General features: G+C 47.1%; 2 protein-coding genes across 14 annotated transcripts in view; both read right to left on the bottom strand.

Moving 5' to 3' along the window:
• Mtss1 (MTSS I-BAR domain containing 1) overlaps positions 1–20,781 on the bottom strand; it is a 153,901-nt gene that overhangs the window by 68,427 nt on the left and 64,693 nt on the right. The gene's annotated exons all lie outside the window — the stretch shown is intronic.
• Positions 16,889–17,590, bottom strand: LOC124987628 (origin recognition complex subunit 6-like). Its single transcript, XM_047556933.1, has one exon. It carries the CDS (start codon positions 17,588–17,590, stop codon positions 16,889–16,891), a length of 702 nt encoding a protein of 233 aa, XP_047412889.1.

Genomic DNA, 20,781 nt, shown 5'->3' with positions numbered 1-20,781 from the left:
CTCAGAGGGTAAAAATTTGCCATAATGGGTGGTTTTTTAAATAGCCCCTGTTGATTGCAATGCAATGTCATCTAAATTTCTGGTGACGGTTCTAGAAGTTCCCTGAGCAATGGCCATGCTGATGGAGTGGGCAGAACTAGCTTCCAAAGGTCATTAACACAAGTACTTCTCTCACACTTTAAGCTGTGGTCCAGATCCACACATACATGGAAGTAAAGAACACTTCAAAATGACAAATAGCAGGGACCCTCTCTAGGTGGCTTCCTTTGAGACCAGTGAGAAGGATAGTAGAGGGACCAGCCCGTATTTAAAATGAGAGATACAAAAGGTCCCAGTTCCCCGTGTTTCTTCATGCTTCCCTTCTTCATCCTCTCAAATCATCACATGTAAATAAGTAAGCTGGGATTTTTTTATTAGAGCATTATAATCACACATAGTATTTGAGCTCATTTTGACAAAATCATACATGCAAGGAATTTGATTTTAATACCCATCCCCCCCATTCTCCATTCTCTACTCCATTAAACTTCCTTTCTCCTACATATACATAAAGGCAAAATTCCCTTTGGTACCTTTATATATGAACATGGCATGATTTGGTTAAATTCATCATGTGTATCTTCCCCTTTCCCTCCCTCCCTCCCTCTCGTCCTCCTCCTACCCCACTGATCTTTCCTCTAGCTTCATGGTATTGGATCCCACCCTGACACCACCTTCCTTCTCTCATTTTGCTCTAACTTCCATGTGACAGAAAACATTTAACCCTTGATTTTCTGAGTCTGGCTTATTTCACTTAGCATGATTTTCTCCGGTGCCATCCATTTCTGGCAAATGCACTTATTTAATTCTTCTTTATGGCCAAGTAGAACTCCACTGTGTATATATACCACATTTTCTTCATCCATTCATCTACTGACAGGCATCAGGTTTGATTCCATAGTTTGACTATCGTGACTTGTGCTGCTATAAACATCAAAATGCCCATATTGCTATAGTAAGCTGATTTTAGATCTTTCGGATAAATACCAGGGAATGGGATAGCTGGGTCATATGGTGGCTCCATTCCTAGTTTTTTGAGGAACCTCCACACTGCTTTACAGAGTGGTTGCACTAATTTGCAGTCCCACCAACAATGCCAGAGTGTACCTTTTTCTCCCACAACCTCGCCAGCATATATTATTATTCACGTTCTTGATCACTACCAATCCGAGTGGAATGAGATGAAATCTTAGTGCAGTTTTGATTCAGATTTCCCTAAATGCTAGAGATGCTGACATTTTTTTTCATATATTTGTGTTTCTTCCTTTGAGCAATGTCTGTGTAGTTATTTGGCCCATTTTTGGGGGGGGTCCATTTATTGATTGAACAATTTCTTTCATTTTTGGGGTGGGTATTACGTTTTTTGAGTTCTTTATATACTCTGGATACTAATCCCCTGTCAAAAGAGTAGCTGGCAAAAATCTTCTCCCATTTCATAAGCTCTCTCTCCACTCTGCTCATTGATTCCTTTGCTGTGCAGAAGGCTTTCAATCTGATGGCATCCCACTTGTTCTTGGTTTTACGTCTTCAGCTTTCAGGGTCTTGTTGAGGAAGTCAGTGATCACACTTATATGACGAAGTGCTGACCCTGTTTTCTTCCAGCAGTTGCAACATTTCTGATCTAACTCCTAAGTCTTTGATCCATTTTGATTTGACTTTCGTGCAGGGTGAAAGACAGGGATCTAAATTCACTCTTCTACATACAGACATCCAGTTTTCTCAGTACCATTTATTAAAAAGACTATCTTCTCCAACATATATTTTTGGACCTTTGTCAGGTATCAGATAGCTGTGTAAATCTGGGTTTGTCTCTATGTTTTCTATTCTATGCCATTGGTCTTCATGTCTATTTTGAGGCCAATACCATGTTGTTTTTGCTACTATAGCTCTGTAGTCTAATTTGAGGTGCCTCCTGCATCACTTCTCTTATTCAGAATTGCTTTGGCTATTCTGGGTCCCTTACTCTTTCAAATTAATTTAATTTTTTTCCTAGATCTAAGAAGAATATCATTGGTATTTTGACAGGGATTACATTGAATATGTACATTGCTTTGGGTAGTATGGCCATCCTGACAATATTAATTCTGCCTATGCAAGACTATGAGGTCTTCCCATCTTCTGGGATCCTCTTCAGTTTCTTTCTTCAGTGTTCTATAGTTTTCATTGTAGAGAAAAAGATGAGATCTTCACCTGTCACCAAGATTACCTAAGAGGTTGTGACAACTGATAAGTAAAAGTCACTAGTCTGATTTTTACAATCAGCTGACTAGAGCGGCAAACCTTGAAATTTCCTTATTCTAAATCCTTTTTCCTTCCTGTTGCTGAAAAATAAAAAGGAATAATCTAACAAATTTACAGTCCTGTCCTTAGTTTTCACAGTGTGTCCCCTTCCTCTGTAACATCAGCATCTCCTAGACGACAGCTACCTCAGTCCCAAGTGACTCCCAAGTGATTTCTTAAACTCTAATGTGAAATGCTACAACTTAAAAAGAAGGAAAACAGTTTAAAAAAACAAAAAAGCCCTAATGAACTTTTTGTTTTCTGCAAAACAATGAATCTGTCCTTTGACTCTCCTTCCTCGTCTATAAAAAGGGCTAAATGTAGATTCTCCCTGGGTTTTTCTAAGAGTTTGAATACCGACCGCCTCACTCAGAGCCTGGAACATCAAAGGTACTCAAGCTTAGATTTATTTATCCTCCAAACATCACTTCCTTCCTCTCCCTTTCTTCCTACGTGTAAACCTCACTTTGTGGCTAAAGAGATAAAACTAAGGAAACACATGAGAGGCCAAGAGTCACAAGACAAGGTGACTCAGGTTCACCTGGAAAATAAACCCTTCAGGTGGGCGGTGTGTGGCACAGCCTGCTAGTGGGACAGGGCCTCTACGTTTGAGAAGACTTGTGCTCTTTGCTATCTAGCTAGGCTGGAGATCTGTATGTAAATCAAGAACTCTGCAATGCCCGAGGTGTCCCAGCCAAATGGCCCTGGCTCCCTCATCCAGAGCAGGTCTTTATCGCAGTGGATCTATTCTAATTAGTGACTTTCAGGTTGTCTCCCTTCTGCCATGCCGGGTTGCTGGAGGCTACAGAGAGGGCCTAATCATCTATATTCTCTCCATAGTACTGTGAGAACTAGTACACAGTGGTGCTCAATCACTGCCCTTTGCATGGATGTTCTGAGCTGTTTTGTCTCCTATGCACCTGCCCTCGTTCTAGAGGGAATCAACTTATTTTCTGACTGATGGCTAATTTTACTGGATTGCTGTCCTGTTTTCTATCTGCTTGTTAAACAATGAGGAAGGTTACCTGTGTCAGGATTCTCACCCAGGTCCAGGACAACGCCCTGTAACACACACCACACCTAGGAGTCCTAGGAGGGTCGACTCTCTAACTGGAAGGCAGCACTCCAGGGTCTGCGGAACACACCGCCAGGTGGGAGGGGGCAAAAGTCCAGAGGGCTCAGCCCTTGGCTGCTGCCCGCCCAGACTCCTGTGGAGGAACCCCAGCAGCTGCCAGAGTTCCGTTCTTGCCTAAATATGTCTAAATACAAGGAAGATGCAACAAAGGTGATCTGTCAAGGGAGCTTACCTCCCAAAAGCTCTCTGAAGGGCACAGGACAAGACCATTTGAACAGCTGTGACAGAGGAAGCTTCATTTGCTGGAGAGCCTGGCATTTCCTTAGCTGTGATCACTGAGGCCTCAGGATCCCACTGAGGAAAAGCACCCAGCTGTCCACTCCGCGCCTCAGCAGGTCACGTCTCAAGGTTCCTTCACAAGGACCAGAGCCCTCCTGAGGGCCCACTGCCATTAGAGAGGGTGAACTGTACATTTTGACACAAGGATTTCTCTCCCCCAATGTGACTTTCTAAGATTGACCCTAGATCCCTTAGGAGGAACCCATGGTCAGCACCTGCCATGAGCAGGAGCCAACAGCAACAGACTCTGTGGAAGAATGGTCTCTCAGGTCTTCTTTGTATGATTTAAAACTCAAAAGTATAAAGCTCTGAACTAAGAGGGGACTTTCCCCTGGCATCCACGGAAAGGCCGAAGGGGAAAACTAACTTCCGGTCTTCTGCTGGATGTCCTGTCTGTGCCTCCCGCCTTCCCTTGCTTGCTATCACCACCACCCAGGGGGACGATATCTACCTCAACACCTCAGGACACCATGGCCCTGCCTCGGCCACACAAGTCAGCACCAGGGCCAGGCCGGGCACATCCCATCTCTACCGCTGTGGTTCAGACTCTTCTACAGAACCACCCCACTCCCTAGAAACAAAGAGGAGAGAGTAGGGTGGCTCCATGTGAAAATGAACCTCTTTGTTAATTCAATTCTCCTCTGTGAAAGGGAGCAGGGATACGGGCTGGGCAGTAAATGGAGAGGGAGACAGGATCAGAAGTTTCGGAGGCTGCTGATAAAGAATAGGAGCCCTCACATCCGATCTGGAATGAGGAACATAAAGGGGGCGAGAAGCCTGAGGAGGCAGGGAGTGAGGATGAGCCTGAGAAGGCCCTTCCCCACAGAAGGGGGAAGCACAGCACGGGGCCAAGCGTGGGCACTGGCGGTGGGCCTAGCATCTGACACCAGGCAGATGAACGCTAAGCCCTTGCAGAAACACAGGATCACTTGCAAACCCCTGGGGTTAGCTCAGCTGCTATCTCCTGCTGGGGCCACAGGGAACAGGTGGTCACCTCCGTTCACACCCTGGAAGGATGGAATTTACATGTCACATTTCATACAGTGCAGCATGCTTCCGATGGGTCTCTGGCAGGGGAGATCGCCCCTGAAAACTAACAGACTGCTTTTAATAATTACGCTTGAGATGTATGCACTTGCTCTTCATTTTACTCTGTGCAAACTACAAACCACGTGGAAAAGTCACTATGGGGGGGCTGGATTGTGGCTCAGTTGTGGAGCGCTTGCCTAGGATGTGAGGCACTGGGTTCGATCCTCAGCACCACACATAAATAAATGAATAAAATAAAGGCTTATCAACCTCAAAAAAAATTTTTTTTAAGTTGCTATGGGGACATGATAATAAATCAGACTCAGTTTGTCCTTCAAGAATGTACCCTCTTCTAGAAGATGTACCCCTTAGATAAGTGAAGGAGGTTGGCAGGTTTGGCAGTTTAGGGAGGTAGATTTATTCTAGCCAGAAGCAGGTGACACTTCAGTGCAGGTGAGAAGCACCTAAGAAATGTTCCCTGCGGGGTCTCTCACTTCTCGTAAGATTCTGCCACTGCTGTCTCCTTTCAGGGCAGGAGATGCTGATTTGGCGGTGGGCTTTAAGTCAGAGCTAAGTAGCCTCTGATGATAAATCTAATAAAGATGTTAATTGATTATAATTCTTTCACCTCATCAGAGAGATCCAAGGAATCTCAAATTTTGTCACTACGAAAGGTTTGGCGTTGGGACAGTGCTGCTCTCTTCAACCAGAGGAGACAACAGAGTTAAGAGGAGAGACACAAATGTTTGTGATCAAATCCACCAGCCCACACCGCCCCACCTTAGGATGGAGCAATGCTGCCCAACGGAGCTTCAAAGGAAGCCCAAGTCATCCAAAAATAAGCCTGGAATAAGAAGAGTCACTTCTGAAACAGGAAGGGGATCACACCCAGGCAGTCCATTTCCAAACCTCCCCCGCCAGCGGAGATCCGCTCCGTGGCCCCGGTCAGGAAACGGCTGCGATGGATAAGGAGACACCTGCTCCGGGAGGACAGTGGGGGCCACAGAGCTAATCACCGCAGCCAAGCGTGAAGCTCCCCACTTAATAACCAGGAGCCTTCTGAGGAGCACCCGGCACAGCTTAGCAGCTACCACTTCAGCCAGGACAAAGGACAGTGACAAAGACCCCAAGGCCACAAAAGCATGGAGAGCAGAGGAGGCAGCTTTTCTTCATCGCTGGTAATTACCACTGTAAGGTTACGAAATAAACAAATGGAAAATGTCATTTCGGAAAGACAGAAACAGGCCCCACGAGGTAAAGAATTTTAATTAATTGGGAAGGCCAATTTGAATTCATTAAAAGGCTGAACTCACAAGTATTTACTATACGTTTTAATGACAAAAAAAAAGCACTTCTATTGTTTAAACACATAAATAGTAACGTTTATAATAGCAAGGTTAAAAAGGTGTCGGCAGGCAGAGGCCTGGGAACACCTGCTTCAAGGAAGATGGGAAATTCTCACAACAAAGCGTCAACGGGCTGTAGCATCATTCTGTTAAACACACTCTGACAGTGCGTACCCACTCACATTTCTTAGATCTCTAGGCGGTGCTATGGCTCGTACCAAGTGTTAGTAAACTTAGAATCCAGATGCCCAGCCTGATGAGATTGTTGCTGCATGTCCGGCCCCAATAACTGCGAATTGCAATAGTGAATGAGATAAACAGCATAAAGACAAACCAGGGTGGTGAGACCACGGCATCCGGCTGGCATTTAATGAGCACCTACTAGGTGCTTTCACAGAATATTTCCTCACTGGAACTCCGCCCCCAAGCTGTGGTGCTGGACAGGAGCTGTTCCCATTTCAGAGACCAGGAAACTGAGGAGCTGGCTCTCCTTGGGGTGCACAGCTAGGAGAGGGGTGTCAAGCCAGGACAGGACCCCAGCTTTCTTGACTCCAGGCTCACTATTCTTTCACTCTCTCGCCTGCTTCCCACCAAACAGTCAGGGCAAGGCTCAGAAACGCAGTACCTCCAGCTCGAGTAAGGACTGCAGGACTGTTTTAAGAAGTTCAGAGCCAGAAAGGAGTAAAAAATGCCACATGCGCACCTCAAACAATTTACCTTCAGCTCTGCCGTCCTCAATCGCATGGTGAAGGCCAAGGTCTTTTCTCCTGAGTATGCAGCTTCTGGTTGGCATTCCATGGCTTTCTAGCAAAAACCAACCCCAGCTGCACACCTCACCAGGCCCAACCTCAGCTCCCTTCCAGGAGGACCTCACCACTGACAAAGGGAAGGATGCTTCTAGATTTTAACCACCACTCACACAGATGTGTCTCTGTCACACCCAGAGCAACAGCAAATTTTTTTAGTAAGTTGTTTCTAAGTCTTTCCAAAACACACAGCTGAGTTTTCAGAAAAACAACTTCTCTTTTCACACTCAAATTTCGTCAGTTTATGGGATGTCTTATTTAATTACATAATCATCAAAGGAAGCACAAGTGGCAAAGACAAGTTTTGGGGAAAAAAACACAATGGACCCACAAGCACAGAGTAGTGCTGGTGGTGGCAGACAGGGAGGGGACAGAAAGGGGTAGTCACTCTGGCCAGCAGAGGCCAGGTAGGATAGCCTCTACCTCCCCACCCCAACACACACACCTGTGAGAACCTGAGGCTTTCCATCAGAACACAAAGCAATGCTAGAAGAGGAAAAAGGAAAAAGGCATGACAAACACGGGTTCGAGTCACCATGGCGGTTTCAAGCTCTGGCCCTCTCTGTCAGCAGCTTACGTTTAAATAGTACTCCAGGCCTCGCAGCATAGACCGCTCAACACACAGGAGCTCTGGCCCGTTCACTGCGGGCACCTCTCCATCAGGACCTGGCAATGTGAGGGAGGGAGGGAGGGAAGGAGGAAGAAAGGAAGGAAGGAAGGGAGGGATGGATGAAAGGAAGAAAGGAAGGAAGGAAGGGAAGGAGGAAAGGAAAGATGAATGGAAAGAAAGATGAATGGGAGGAAAGATGGAAGGATGGATGGATGGAAGGATGGAAGGATGGATGGAGGATGGAAGGAAGGAAGAATGAATGGAAGGAAAGATGGATGGATGAATGAAAGGAAGAAGGAAGGAGGGAAGGAAAGATGAATGGAAGGAAAGATGTATAGATGGAAAGATGGATGGATGGAAGGATGAATGGATGGAAGGAAGGTTGAATGGAAGGACGAATGGAAGGATGGATGGATGGAAGGAGAGATGGAAGGAAGGAAGGAAGGAAGGAGAGAAGGACAGATGGAAGGACAGATGGAAGGGAGGAAGGATGGCCTGGTGGTAAAACTGTAAAAATCCTTTGATTTGGTAACCTGCTTGGCTAAAAATGAATCCTGGAACTGTATCCTGAGTCAGAGTTTTCTTCCCCCAAAGATGAAAAAATTCTCATTTTATCAAGGAGTATGGAGAGACCAGAGTAGGGACAAAAGAGAAAGAGAGAAGCAGAAGCGAATCAGGAAAGCATCAGTCCCAGGAGTTGAACAAAAGACCTGGCTCCTTGGTGGCTCCCTGATTTTTCCTCCTCCCTCCAAGTGCAGTCGTGAGCACAGGGTACATTAGAACGAGCATGAGTTTACTTCAAGGCACAGAGGAAGTGACTGAGAGCAAAATCCAGCATGAAGATAAATCATTTACCTTCAGTTTTCAATTTACGTCAAGTCTCACTGAGGTAAAGGGGAAGATGTTCCAGAACGACAAGCTCGTGGGTCTGGTTTCCAGCATTTAAATTTCATTAAATGCAGTTAACCAGAAAGATACTAAACTCTGAAATGAGGCAGATGCGAGATACGTGCTTTCAGTGGCAGAAGCGACAGGCCTGAGCTCAGCCCATTGAGTCCCCTCCGTCCCCCAAAAAATGAACCAATCAGCAAATACGACTTTTACTCACTCTGTAAGTTACCTGGTGACAAAATCTCCCGACCGAGGGAGAGGACACTGAACTCTGGGAAGAGAAAATACTCCCATTTTAAGCAGGAAGAGCCTGAAGTCAATGGTCCTTCTCACCTTCAGCTAATTCCTACCTTTCTTCCAACAACCCACCTTCAGTCCAACTAAGCTTTAAAACTATTAGGTCACCAGGCTCGTCCTTGCTGGTCACACTCCCTGCCCCACCCACCTGGGAAATGGGAATCTCTTAAGGGAGTTTTTCCTTCGGGGTTCTTAACGGCAATGTGAAAGCAGTGGTCACTGGAGGACCAGGGATAAGAAATGCACAATGACACAGGAATGCCGCTGGGCCTGAGTGTTTCTGCAGTCATGGAAAAATGATTACATACGAGCAATAAAAAACTAAAACCCGGACCCACGAGGATGGGGTGTTAAACGTCATAGATATATCTAGAACAGTACACTTTCACAACGTTAAATGACACGTGTATCTGTGCGCCTGTCAACACCAGAAGGACAACAACAGTGTCCGGTATTTGCAGATGGTGAATGATAGGTATATTTTATATTTTTAAAAAAGAATATAATTCTTTTATATAATCGTTCAGGGTTTTTGAAATTCTGTAGGTAGAATTTATTTACTTTAAAATCAGAAAGAAAAAAAAAAAGTCATTATGAAAAAGTTTGCCGAGTGAGAGTGTGAGAGATGGGGAGAGAAGCGGCACCCTGGAGAGATCCCTGCAGCCCACGTGAATGAAAACAGAGGGGAGCACACCACTCACTGCTGATGCTGGAACAGAGGGGAAGCAGCAGCTCCCCTTAGTTCTGCGGCTGGAGCTACATTAAGCCCGCAGTCATTTCCTTAAGACCTGGGCACATGGGCATTGCTGATTTTCACGTATAACATTAGCACACTTGTGTGTGCGCGCGCGCACACACACACACACACACACACACACACACAAGCTGCCCAAACATCAAACCGCATTTAAATGCATGAGCAGCACAGGAGCCCGTAGCATTTTTGGTTTCCATGGCAACCTTATCTCTGTCTTCTCCAATCTCAGCTACAGATGAAAAAGAATAGGTGCTCCAGTCTCAGCATCAACTGGCGGCTAGGGAGTAGCAGACCCTGGCAGGATGCTCATTTGCTAAGAAAGAAGTTCTAATTAATTTCTTCACACCAATCTCAATGGGTTTTAGAGAATAGAGTCTTTGTGTATTTGCCATTGAAGTTCAGAACTGCCTGATTTTCATATTACCAAAATTTAATTTTAGCATCACATAAAAATAATTAACCTTTCTCCGAAGTGAAAGGCAAAAGGAAATTACATTTAAGATTCCAATTTTGCTAACCAGTATCAAAGTCTAAATATTGATGTATTCTTTCCAAATCAGGTTCCTTGGGCAGCAAGTGGCAGGCAAGCGTTTCCTAGACGTCACTCTAATGGGCAAATGTCAAACTGGAAAACGACCCTGCAGGGGCTGAGAGCAATGCTTTGACATCTGAACACTGCAGACCAAACATTAAAAGAAGCCATAGATCATTTCAAAGGGGATGGGGACGCCTAAGTCATCCATTTTGGTAATGATGAGAGAACTTACAACATTTTATGGAGCAGTGTCTACCCCGTAAGTCAGGCATGTCCCACACCATAATGCTCAACCATAAATGTTTATCAGGTTACAAACTTGACTTCGATGGGCCTCAGGGTCCAAGGAGGAAAAGGCACACCTGACCCAGAGATCTCTTAGGTTAGTGGGTCAAAAACACATTTTTCAGTGTGTTTGACAAACGAGGAAGCTCTGCCACATGAGGGCTGGCTAGTCCTGTCTTCCTGAGTGCCACCGAGTGCAAGAACCTGGAGAGGAACTGACAATGTTCTTCCTCTCAGGATCAATGATGCTGACCTCCCATGGCTTCGACACAGCCCGCGGCAGCCAGCAAATCAAGCACCTGCTCCTGTGCAACCATGTCCCCCAAACTCATCCTCGCACCTGAAGCGCAGCATGATTTTCAATGTGAAGCCCCAACCTTTGACCAAAACTCTTTATCATGAGTTCCCAGCAAGCAAAAAGAAAGACCATAACCACCCTGCCGTTTAGTAGACGATCTAATGTCTCAATGGAAATGGCCGATGCACACTGCGGTCGGGAAGCCTGAAGTATTCACTAAGTGGACTGCAATCCCAGTGACGCGGGAGGCTACGGCAGGAGGATCAAAAGTTCAAGGCCAGTCTCAGCAACTCTGTGAGACCCTGTCTGAAAAACAAAAAATTTAAAAGGGTCCAGACACGTAGCTCAGTGGTAGATGGCCCCTGGGTTCAATCCCTAGGGCTACCAAAAATAAATATTTTCTATGTGGCCCTGGGCAGAAAAAGCCTTCCCTTAGTGGCATGAAGAAGTTAAGCCTCTCAGAAGAGGCACATGCTGTCACCAGCAGGAAGGAGGCCCTTCCTAAATAACCCACCTGCGTGGAACAGTGGGCAGGAGGGTCAGGGCTCTCGGGGGGAGCTGTGCTCCCTGCTGGCTTTCATGCCCACGAGACGCTGGGAGCCATGGCACCTTTGCCGCCCAGACCATCAGGCACTGAAACCTCTTCACAAGGTGGTCATGGGAGCAGACAAGACAGCGGCTACAGAAAGGCCCTCGCACCAGGCCTGTGTCCCCAAGGAACTATACTAGCGCTCAATGGCCCAGCCCCACCGAGGATACGGGAGAAAGAACGCAGTAGATGTGAGTCACTGTGGCCATCATGCTCAGTCATGAAGGCCCTAGCACCTCGACCTGGACAGAATGCCACTCAGCACTACGAGTCCGTGACGCTCTCTCCTTGCTGAGTTGTGGAAAGGTAACAGGTGAGGATGTTATGTTCTCATGCTTGGGGGAAACACTAAACTGTTTCAGGTTGGACTCTCCCTAGGGAAGGTCAGGCAGCCTCCCAGACGTGGAAAAGACCAAGAGCTTAGCCACCCAGAACCTGTCTCCAAATGTTGCATGGGACGGCAACTGGAACAGGTTGTCCAAAGAAAGAGGCCAAACCACACACAGGCCAGCTAAACCTTCACAGAGCTTGTGCTTTAAAAGGCTGTGAAATCACACTCCTGTTCTTCTTGCTGTTACGGCACCCATACATGCTAGATGTGAGTCCAGCACTAACACACAGCAACCCATGACAAGAGCCAGATTATCAGGCTGTGGTGTGGAGTGGGGCCAGGACATGGCCAAATCCTAAGAATGTGCCCGCACGGGGACAACCACGACGCCTCGCCCCTTCTCCAGTCTTCCCGTTATACCCCATCTTCTCTGCCATGTGCAAACCAAAGCCACATGCAGTTGTCCCAGCCTCCCCCCGCACATTAACATGACATTCCCGTGCATCAAGGCAATGGATATGAAAAAACAAATCTCAAAGATGGGATGGACAGGGTTGGAATGTTGTACAGTTGGGAAAACTGAGGCCCAGGGTCCTTGGCCTGGAAGTAAGGATCCATATCCATCCTGATGCCCAGGAAGCACTTAGTAGTTAACAGAGGCACTTGGATAACTACTGCATACGCCCAAATTCAAATTCCAACTCTTCCACCAAGCAGCTGTTGATGCAGGACGTCAGTTTACCTCTGTGCCCAAATCCACTCATTGATGAAATGGAAATAATAACCTGCCTCCCAGGGTTGTCATGAAGCCTCTGCCAGTTAATGTACTTCTAATGCTTACGACGGTGCTAGGCACAAAGTGACTGTCCACACGCTGGCAGCTGGGACCCGCTGAGGTGATCCACTGACTCACACCTGACTCTCTGGACCACGTTTTTCCTTCTCTGTCTCACAGTCATTTCCCAAGCATGATGACAGCCACTTTTAAAATTATGACCTAAGAGTGGCCACTCCTGGATGTCAGCATCAAGGCCTCCACTGACCACAAGCAGCCTCTCTCACAAGGACATCTGGCTTCCGCCGATAACATGCCACCAAGCTGGCTAAAGCACGAGGGGTGACGTGCAGACATCTAAAACAAGAACCTGGGCACGCGCAGCACGACCCCATCAACCGTGCCGCCGTGCTCCCACGGGGCCAGCAAAGGGAGTCCACGTGGCCATCCTTTGCCACAGATTACTAGAGTTGGGAATGTGTTACATTCAAAGCATTTCCCTGGAGTTTGGTCCCCAAAATGAAGGCTGTGGGTGATTCCAGACTGCCGGAGGGCCCATCCGGAAACCACAGGCCCGATAAAGAGCCACGTGAAAGACTTTGCAAGAATGGCAGTTACCTCAGCCCTCCTGGGACGTGAATTTCTGCCCTGTCATACAGTCCCAGCCAACACCCAGCAGGAAAAAACCCTCCCTCCTCAAAAAAGGCTGTGACCCATCTGTGGAGCTCAGGGACAGGAAAATGCACAGAGCCTGGGTCCTGCTTGTCCCCAGATGTGGGACCCATGACTTGTGCTGGCTGGGCCCACCCTTCCTATCTTGAAGCTGCCACGCTCCAGAAGGAGATCTTTCTCAGAGGCAGGGTGGCCATTCCTCACCCTCCAGAGACCCCAACTCTGTCCATGTTATTCTCCTTAAAGGATTGTCACTCCCTAATTCCAAAACTCAGTTCTTAGGCCGCCTCCCCCTGGAGCCCTTTTTCTGGTTAGATTCACCCAGGACAACCACCCCAGGGGCTCCCTTCCAACCTCCCCCTCCTGTCATTCACAATCAAAAACCCTAACAATTAGAGGGGACCCTGAGAACAGCTACCCCAACTTAGCCTGTTCAGGAATTTCTTCTCTACACCATCAGGGAAAATGTGCTATCTTATTTAAAACATTTGCTTGGTGTAAACCCCGCTTTCCTCCTAGGATGTACAACCCGTGTGACTTTCTGTGAGGATGGTGGAGGACACCTACGGTCAACAGAAGCATCGGATGCATCTTCTACTCAAAGGGTGCTACAAACTCAGAAAACTGTAACTTGCTTGCCCTTGGTGCCCACCAGGAAGCAGCTTGCTATCTGGCTGCAGAAAAAGGCCTCTCTCCCATCATATGAGCAGCGACTTCTCAGGTTATTTACATTCCAGAGCTCCCTGTGGGCAGATGTTTCTGGAACTATCGCAACACAACCCTGCAGGGCGGCGATGGGAAGAACAAGTTCCTCAAGCCTCCACTCCAGAGAGGGAGATGGGTCCAAAGCATCCTGAGCACCAGCTGCTGATAAAATCCTGAGGACGAGAATCATTGCCAAATGAACTATTAATTTATTTTTTAATGTTTCACCTCTTCTCCCACCTGGTTTGCATTTCAAAGAAACACATCACTAGCAAAGAAAGAATTCACTGTTATGAGGAGTGAGAAGCACTGCGGAAGCAAATGTTCCCGTCTCCTCTCTCACGGTCCCTGACACTTTGCATGGCAATAAGACCATGTATAAATGTAAGACACATTAATGAATTCAGCAGCAGAAAAGCTCTTCCCTCCTCAAAGACCTGCAGAAATGATAAATCAAAAATCTAGGGAATTGCCCGGTGCAGTGGCGCACACCTGTAATCCCAGCAGCTCGGGAGGCTAAGGCAGGAGGATCGTGAGTTCAAAGCCAGCCTCAGCAACTTAGCAAGGCCCTAAGAGGCTCAGTGAGATACTGTCTCAAAATACGAAAAAGGAATGGGGATGTGGCTCAGTGGTTAAACACCCTGGGTTCAATTCTAGTACCAAAAATACATAAATAAACAAGAGAACTTAAAGATAAATGAGAATTTCATTAAGTAAAATACAAATATTCAAAGGTTCATATTAAAGCACATGAAGTCTTTTCTCATGTCAAGAACGCTGGCCCTAACCTAGACAGTCACTAGCGGAGGGTGGGCTCACTCGCTGGGTACCTTTCTAGGTCTCAGCTGCCTTACTTAGGAAGGGCGGGCATTCCCACAGGACCATTCTTTGAAATACATAGTAAGTCATACCTATTAACATGATGACCCAGGTGAACAGCCCTCCACACCATGAAACATTTTCTGCCTTAGAAAAGAACATCCTGGGGTTCTGATGAGTTTAATAATTTGCTATTATGGTTTAGATGTGAGCTGTCCCCCGAAAGCTCACATCTGAGACAATGCAGGAATGTTCAGAGGTGAAATGATCAGCTCACAAGAGCTCTAACCTGTCAGTGGATTCATCCACTTGGTGGCTTAGCACTTTGAATGGATTCCTGGGTGGTAACTGAAGGCAGGTGGGGCACGGCTAGGAAGCAGGTCTCTGTGGGGATTGCATTCTGCCCTGGCTTCAATCTCTGTCTCCCCATCGCTGTCTCTGCTTCCTGGCTGCCATGAGCTGATGGTCCTCCCCCACCAGACCCTTCCAGCATGATATGCCTCGTCTCAGGTTGGGAGCAGCGGAGTCCTACCAGGGACTGAGCCTCTCAAACTGTGAGCCAAAATAAGCTCTTCCTCCTCCAGGTTGTTCTTGTCAGGTGTCTGCTCACAGTCACAAAAAGCTAACACATTTGTAAGAGGCCGGAAAGTCAGACAGTAACAGTACAGGACCCTGGCTCTAGTTTTCTTGATTTATGAACGTCTAACCATTTTGTAATAATGTTTAAAGTTCAACGAGGCGCCCTGTTCCAAATCATGAACCCCTTGTCAGGTGAAGCACTAGTCCTTCCTCCCTCTGCTGATCTCCAGCTGAACAGCAGAAGGAACGTGCACTGGAAAATGACGAGAGCGTGAGACCTGTAGGAGCACAGCCGCCCCTGGCTGCTGGGCTGGCCTGCGGCGGCCCTGCCACCTGCACAAACCTGGTCTGCTGGCCTCCGGGGGAAGTCTGCTCCCAAAGTCACTGCAAATGGGCGTAAAGGCAACATCATAGATGCCGACTGCTATAGCTGGGCATGGTTTGTCCCTCGAGGGCTCATGGGTTAGTGGCTCTGTCCTCACGTGGCTATACTTGAGGTGATGGGATCTTTAAGAGCCTACTGAGAGGTCCTGAGGGATGTTGCCTTCAGAAGGGATTAAGGTAGCCCTCATCGAGTTTAGTTCCCCTGAGAACAAATTGTTATAAAAGGTTGAATCTGACCCCAGAATTGTTCTCTGATTTCCTGTTTGGCTCTTGTTCTTGTACATTCTCCTGCCATCTGCCACGAGGTCTTCGCCAGAGCCAAGCTTAATCGATGCCCTTGAACTTGCAGAGCTGTGAGTTAAATAAACCTCTTTTCTTTATAAAGTAACCCAGTTTCCAGTATTTAGTTATAGCAACACAAAATGGACTCATGTGCCAACTCTGCTACAGCCACCAGCTGGATAGGAGAATGGCACTTCTGGGCATCTCAGGCTTTAGACTTCCTTTCACTGGGCTTGGAGGTGCAAGGGATTCCCAAGAGCACAGAGAATCAGATTTATCCTTCCTAATCTCAGTAGATCTGGGAGAGGCCTCCACAGAGCCTCAAGACAACCTTGTGCCAGAGAATGGACTTGATTTGCAAAAGTTGAAGATGAGATTAAAGCTGTATCTGTCTTCCAAGAATTGACCACTGGTTGCACGGGAAATTAATACTCCTTCAACCAACCTGACACAATTTGGAGAGCAAGGTGTGCTCTGATACTGGCACATATAAGGCACTGTGGAACCACCAAAATCCAAGTGAGAAGCTGATGGAGGAAGGAGAGAGAGACAGGGGGACTTGGGAGAAAAGGTGGAAGCTCAGCTGGCCCTTGAAGCATGAGGCAGAGAGGAGCAGATGCGAGGGAACTGGTGAGGCAGGTGTCGTGTTCCTGGGAAGCTGCATCCAGGGTTGAGGTGCATGGACAGAGGCTAGGAAGGTGCATTCACGATAAATGATGTGATGCTTGAACAACTCCCATTCAGGAGGCTGAACTTCATTCATAGGCAGAAGAGAACGTTGAACTTGGAATGATATAAATGTGGGAAATACAAGCCCATTGGCTGTGCCTGTTACTCTTTACACATTATTGAATTTTCTCATCTCACTTACTTTATGCGTGCGAGAGATTCCCCCATTCTCCAGGAGAGAAAACTCGAAATAAGACAGGCTTACTAACTTGCTAACTTACTTACTAACTTGCTCAAAGGTACCCAGTGGAAGTCAGGGGACTAGATTATTTGAAGCCCAAGGAAGGGAGGCTGCAAGCAGGGGAACCTGGCTTGGAAAATGAAGTTCTTAAGTGAACTAAGAGAGTTTGAATTCCTTACAGAACGAAAGTGGATACAAGGAATGGGAATCAAAAGTGTGGATCATGAAGAAGCAGACCTGACCCTCTCTGAATCACTACCCGAGAACCCTGAGACGGGGTCTTTTCTGAGATGTATGTGGGATCTCTACTACTTTCTCTAGTTCCTTTACTGGTGGTTCAACCACTAGTTTCTTTTTCTTCTGGGGTGGACTAGATAAATTTCCAGGTTCTCTCTTGTCAATCTGCTGCCCAATCTTCTCTAATTGTTTACATAGTCGATCAAATATGGCTTTTTTTACACCAGATGTGGCTGCCATTTTGTTTTTATCCACTTTTAACTTTAGAATCTTGGACGCTGTAAGTAGTGCAGGGGTGGTGAAAAGTGACCTGGACAAGTCAAGATCTAGTTGTTGTGTCTGGGAAAGACTGGACTCGTAGCTTTGCAGTATCTTTGAAGCCATGTTCACTGCTTCTGTACAGCTAAATTGTACAGCTAGGTCTCTTATTCCAACATTTGAATTCAGGCCCAGTAAACACTCAAAAGATTTAAGACAACTCTGATACATCTTCTTGTTCAAACCAGAAAGTTTAATTAAATAAGGCCTGTCCAAGGGGCATTTCATCCAGGAAGCAGCAAGGTCCAGGCACATGACTGCATTACTGGTTTCTGTGATATGTGCAGATAGACCAATACACTTCACCTGGGACAGTCGCAAATATTCCTCTGCTTTTCTAAGCACATCGGGTTCAGTGAGGCCCAGGCGTCGGGCTAAGTGTCCAATCAACCCCAACTCCATGACGCTAGCTCGAACTACATGCGCGAACAGCTGCGATACAATGAAACCCCGAGACGGGGTCTTTTGCAATGAAAACGGAACCACTCATTCAGAACCACCCCAGAAGCATTCCAACTGCAGGCACCATGCAGACAGGCACTCAGCGATACCAGAAGGTACGGCCAGTCACATCCAGAATGCAGAAGTTCTGTAGGATGAGTGACCCGTCTCTTCAAAAAGCAGTCATGCAAGGCTTAATGATGGGAATACATTCTGAGAAATGCTTGCTCAGGTGATTTCCCCCTTGTGCAAACATCACAGAGCTTATTTACATAAACCAAGATGGCCACAGTGTCACTAGGTGAGATGATCTTATGAATATACTGTTGTCATTGACCAAATGTTACGTGACACATGACTATAAATGGCATTTTTACAAGGGAAGGAGGGGGTGTTATAGCTTAGAAGAAGTTTACAGGATATAGAGACCAAGTCGCTCTGGTTTGGATAAGTATCCCCTCAAGACCTACATGTTAGAAGCTTGGTCTCCAGCCCATGGAGCTACTGGGAGGTGGCAGAACCTTTAGGAGGGAGGCCTGACGGAAGAAGTCAGGTCACTGAGAGGGGACTGTGGGACCCTGATCCTTCTCCCTCTTTGCACTGGCTGTGAGGTGACTGGGCCTAATCCGCTACATACTCCCACCACCATGCACGGTGCCGAAGCCACGGACGGAAACCTTCTAACCTGTCAGCCAAAACACACCTCTCCTTCTTAATTGTTGGTTTCTCTCAGTTATTCTGTCTCAGAGACAGAAAGCTGACTGGCATACAAATGTAATGACATTTATATTTTGATTCAAATAAACCAATAGATAAAGACTCGAGTCAATTGGGAAAACTGAACATGGACTGAAGATGCTAACAAATGCCAGTTAATTTTGTTAGGACTGCTAACGGTATTATGGTGATGGGTTTTTGTTCCTGTGGTTTTGCAGTGCTGGAGATCGAACCCAGGGCCTTGCGCATGCCAAGCGAAAACTCTACCACTGAGCTAAGCCCTCAGCCCTCCCCTATTCCTACAGTTCTAGTCTGTGAGTGGCGCACATGTAAATTCATATGGTGGGACAACAGAATGGCTGCATGGCTTTGAAACACTGCAGCATGCAAAAAGGGAGTGGGCGTGTCTGAAAATAAGAACAACAGAAAGTCGGTGGTGGACGAGGCTGGTAATGAATAATGGCAGTTCACTGTGCTATTGCATCTCCCTCGGTGTATATTTAACACTTTCCATAATAAAGTTTAAAAATGAACAGAAAGATGTTTTTCCTTCTTCTCAGCACGTGTGCTATTAAAGGAAGAGTCAGAAAAGAGCGAGCGAGCGAGAGAGAGAGAGAGAGAGAGAGAGAGAGAGACTCATTCCTTAGTCACAGATGGACTGGGTGACTAGGTGGGACATAAGTGACTTTCCTTTGCACTGAGCAACAGAGAGGGCGAGACGTGGAGGCAGGTGGCAGACTAGATGGAGAGGATTCTGGAGTCAGCCCTGAGTCCACCAAAAGGCATATTCATCAAGGGCAGAGACATATAGCACTTCCCTGGGTCCAGACTTAAGAGACACAAGGACCCCAGGTGGCTACCTCCCTACCCAAATCGTGAGACTCATGCATTCACCCCGCAGGCGGGTGCTGCCCATAAGGCATTCTTCTTCTTGGTGACTTCAAGTTTTCAAGTTACAGCAAGCATCACCAAAGAGAGTCCCTCCGTCTGCCGTGGTCTGAATGTCTGTCCCCACTCCCGCCCGCCCACCCCCCCAAACGCAGGTTGAAATCCTGATCCCCAGTGCGATGGGACTCGGCAGCGGGATTTGGTGGCGGGGCCGTTTAGGGACAACCAAGTCCTAAGAGTTGAGCTCCTGTGAATGAGATGAGCGTCCTGATAAGAAAAGGCAGGAGAAAGACGACTTCTGCCTGTCCACCAGGGAGATGCAAGGAGAGAGCCAGGGGAGGCCCTCGCGGCACCAGGCAGGCCGGTACCTCGGTCCTGACCTCCGGCATCCAGGGCTGCGAGTTTCTGTTGTTCAGGCCACCTTGTCTATGACCATGGTGGTGGTGGTGTCGTCGATACAGCGCCTGAACCAGGCGTCCATTCTGCAGGGTCTCAAATGACCATGAACAAGCCGCAACGAATCTGGACTGTCACATACAACACTCAGCATGCCCCGCCGCACGCTGGCAAGCAAGTCCCTTACAAGAGTTCAACGCCAGTGAAGAGCCTGACACAACTGGAATCATGGGTGCTCGGAGATGAGACGGATCACTGGCAACGAAAATGACTTTCCATCCGGCTTAGAGCTGTTGTTTCTGACATTAAGAGTACTAGAAGAAATAAGAGCTAAATGGTGTCTGAAGGGTTATGGAAAATAAAATTCCTACAAGACAGCTCCCCAAGAAGAATGGAGGGACATGGAAAGGAGGGAGGAGGGAGGGGAAACTGGCCAGACAACCTCTCCCCGGGCATTCTTTCCTGGTATCAGGCCCTAAAGGAAAGGGATGGGTAGGAATGCTGGGCCCTAAACCTTGACCTCCCCCATGGCAAATTAGGCCTAAATGACAATGGAAAAGATTTGAGTACTCATCCCTCAGGGTCTGGTTTTAACCTGTACAACTAGCCCCTGCTGGTCAAATCTGCATGGACATGGCTTCCATGATTACATCATTGTACCCTATAAACCAAAATCCCCTCTGTAACTGACAGCCATTTTTTGCATTCGGAAAATGGGCCTCCATCACCCGAGTCTGGGAATGAATAAAGGTTTCTCCAAATCCGTTGAGGTCTGCTTCCAGTCCCTTTGCACTTATAGTATCCATCACCACGGTAACTTAAAAAGAACTCAGATTCTGGGTATGAGAGTGACAGTTTATTAAGCCTCCCCTCCCCATGATTTTTTACCTATTTCAGTGATCATGTCAGGAGAGAGAGAGAGAGAGAGAGAGAGAGAGTGTGTGTGTGTGTGTGTGTGTGTTTACACCACACAATATTAGGAAGACTGACCTTTAAATAAAATGAAATACTTGGATTGCAACAGGAAGAGGGCCACTCCAGGCTTATTCTAGAAAAGCCAGCTAGAAGTCCCAGGGAGATTAAAGGCTGAGAGTTACGAACGTGGTGAACAGCTAACATGTTTCAACTGCATTAGTCCCACTGGTAAAGTC

Source organism: Sciurus carolinensis, chromosome 1 (assembly GCF_902686445.1).
Source record: "Sciurus carolinensis chromosome 1, mSciCar1.2, whole genome shotgun sequence".
Taxonomy (NCBI): domain Eukaryota; kingdom Metazoa; phylum Chordata; class Mammalia; order Rodentia; family Sciuridae; genus Sciurus; species Sciurus carolinensis.
This window is presented reverse-complemented; position numbering and strand designations above follow the sequence as displayed.

Bases quoted from the DNA above. Each gene is read 5' to 3' on its own strand.
- LOC124987628 (XM_047556933.1), bottom strand. From the start codon at position 17,590: ATGGAGTTGGGGTTGATTGGACACTTAGCCCGACGCCTGGGCCTCACT.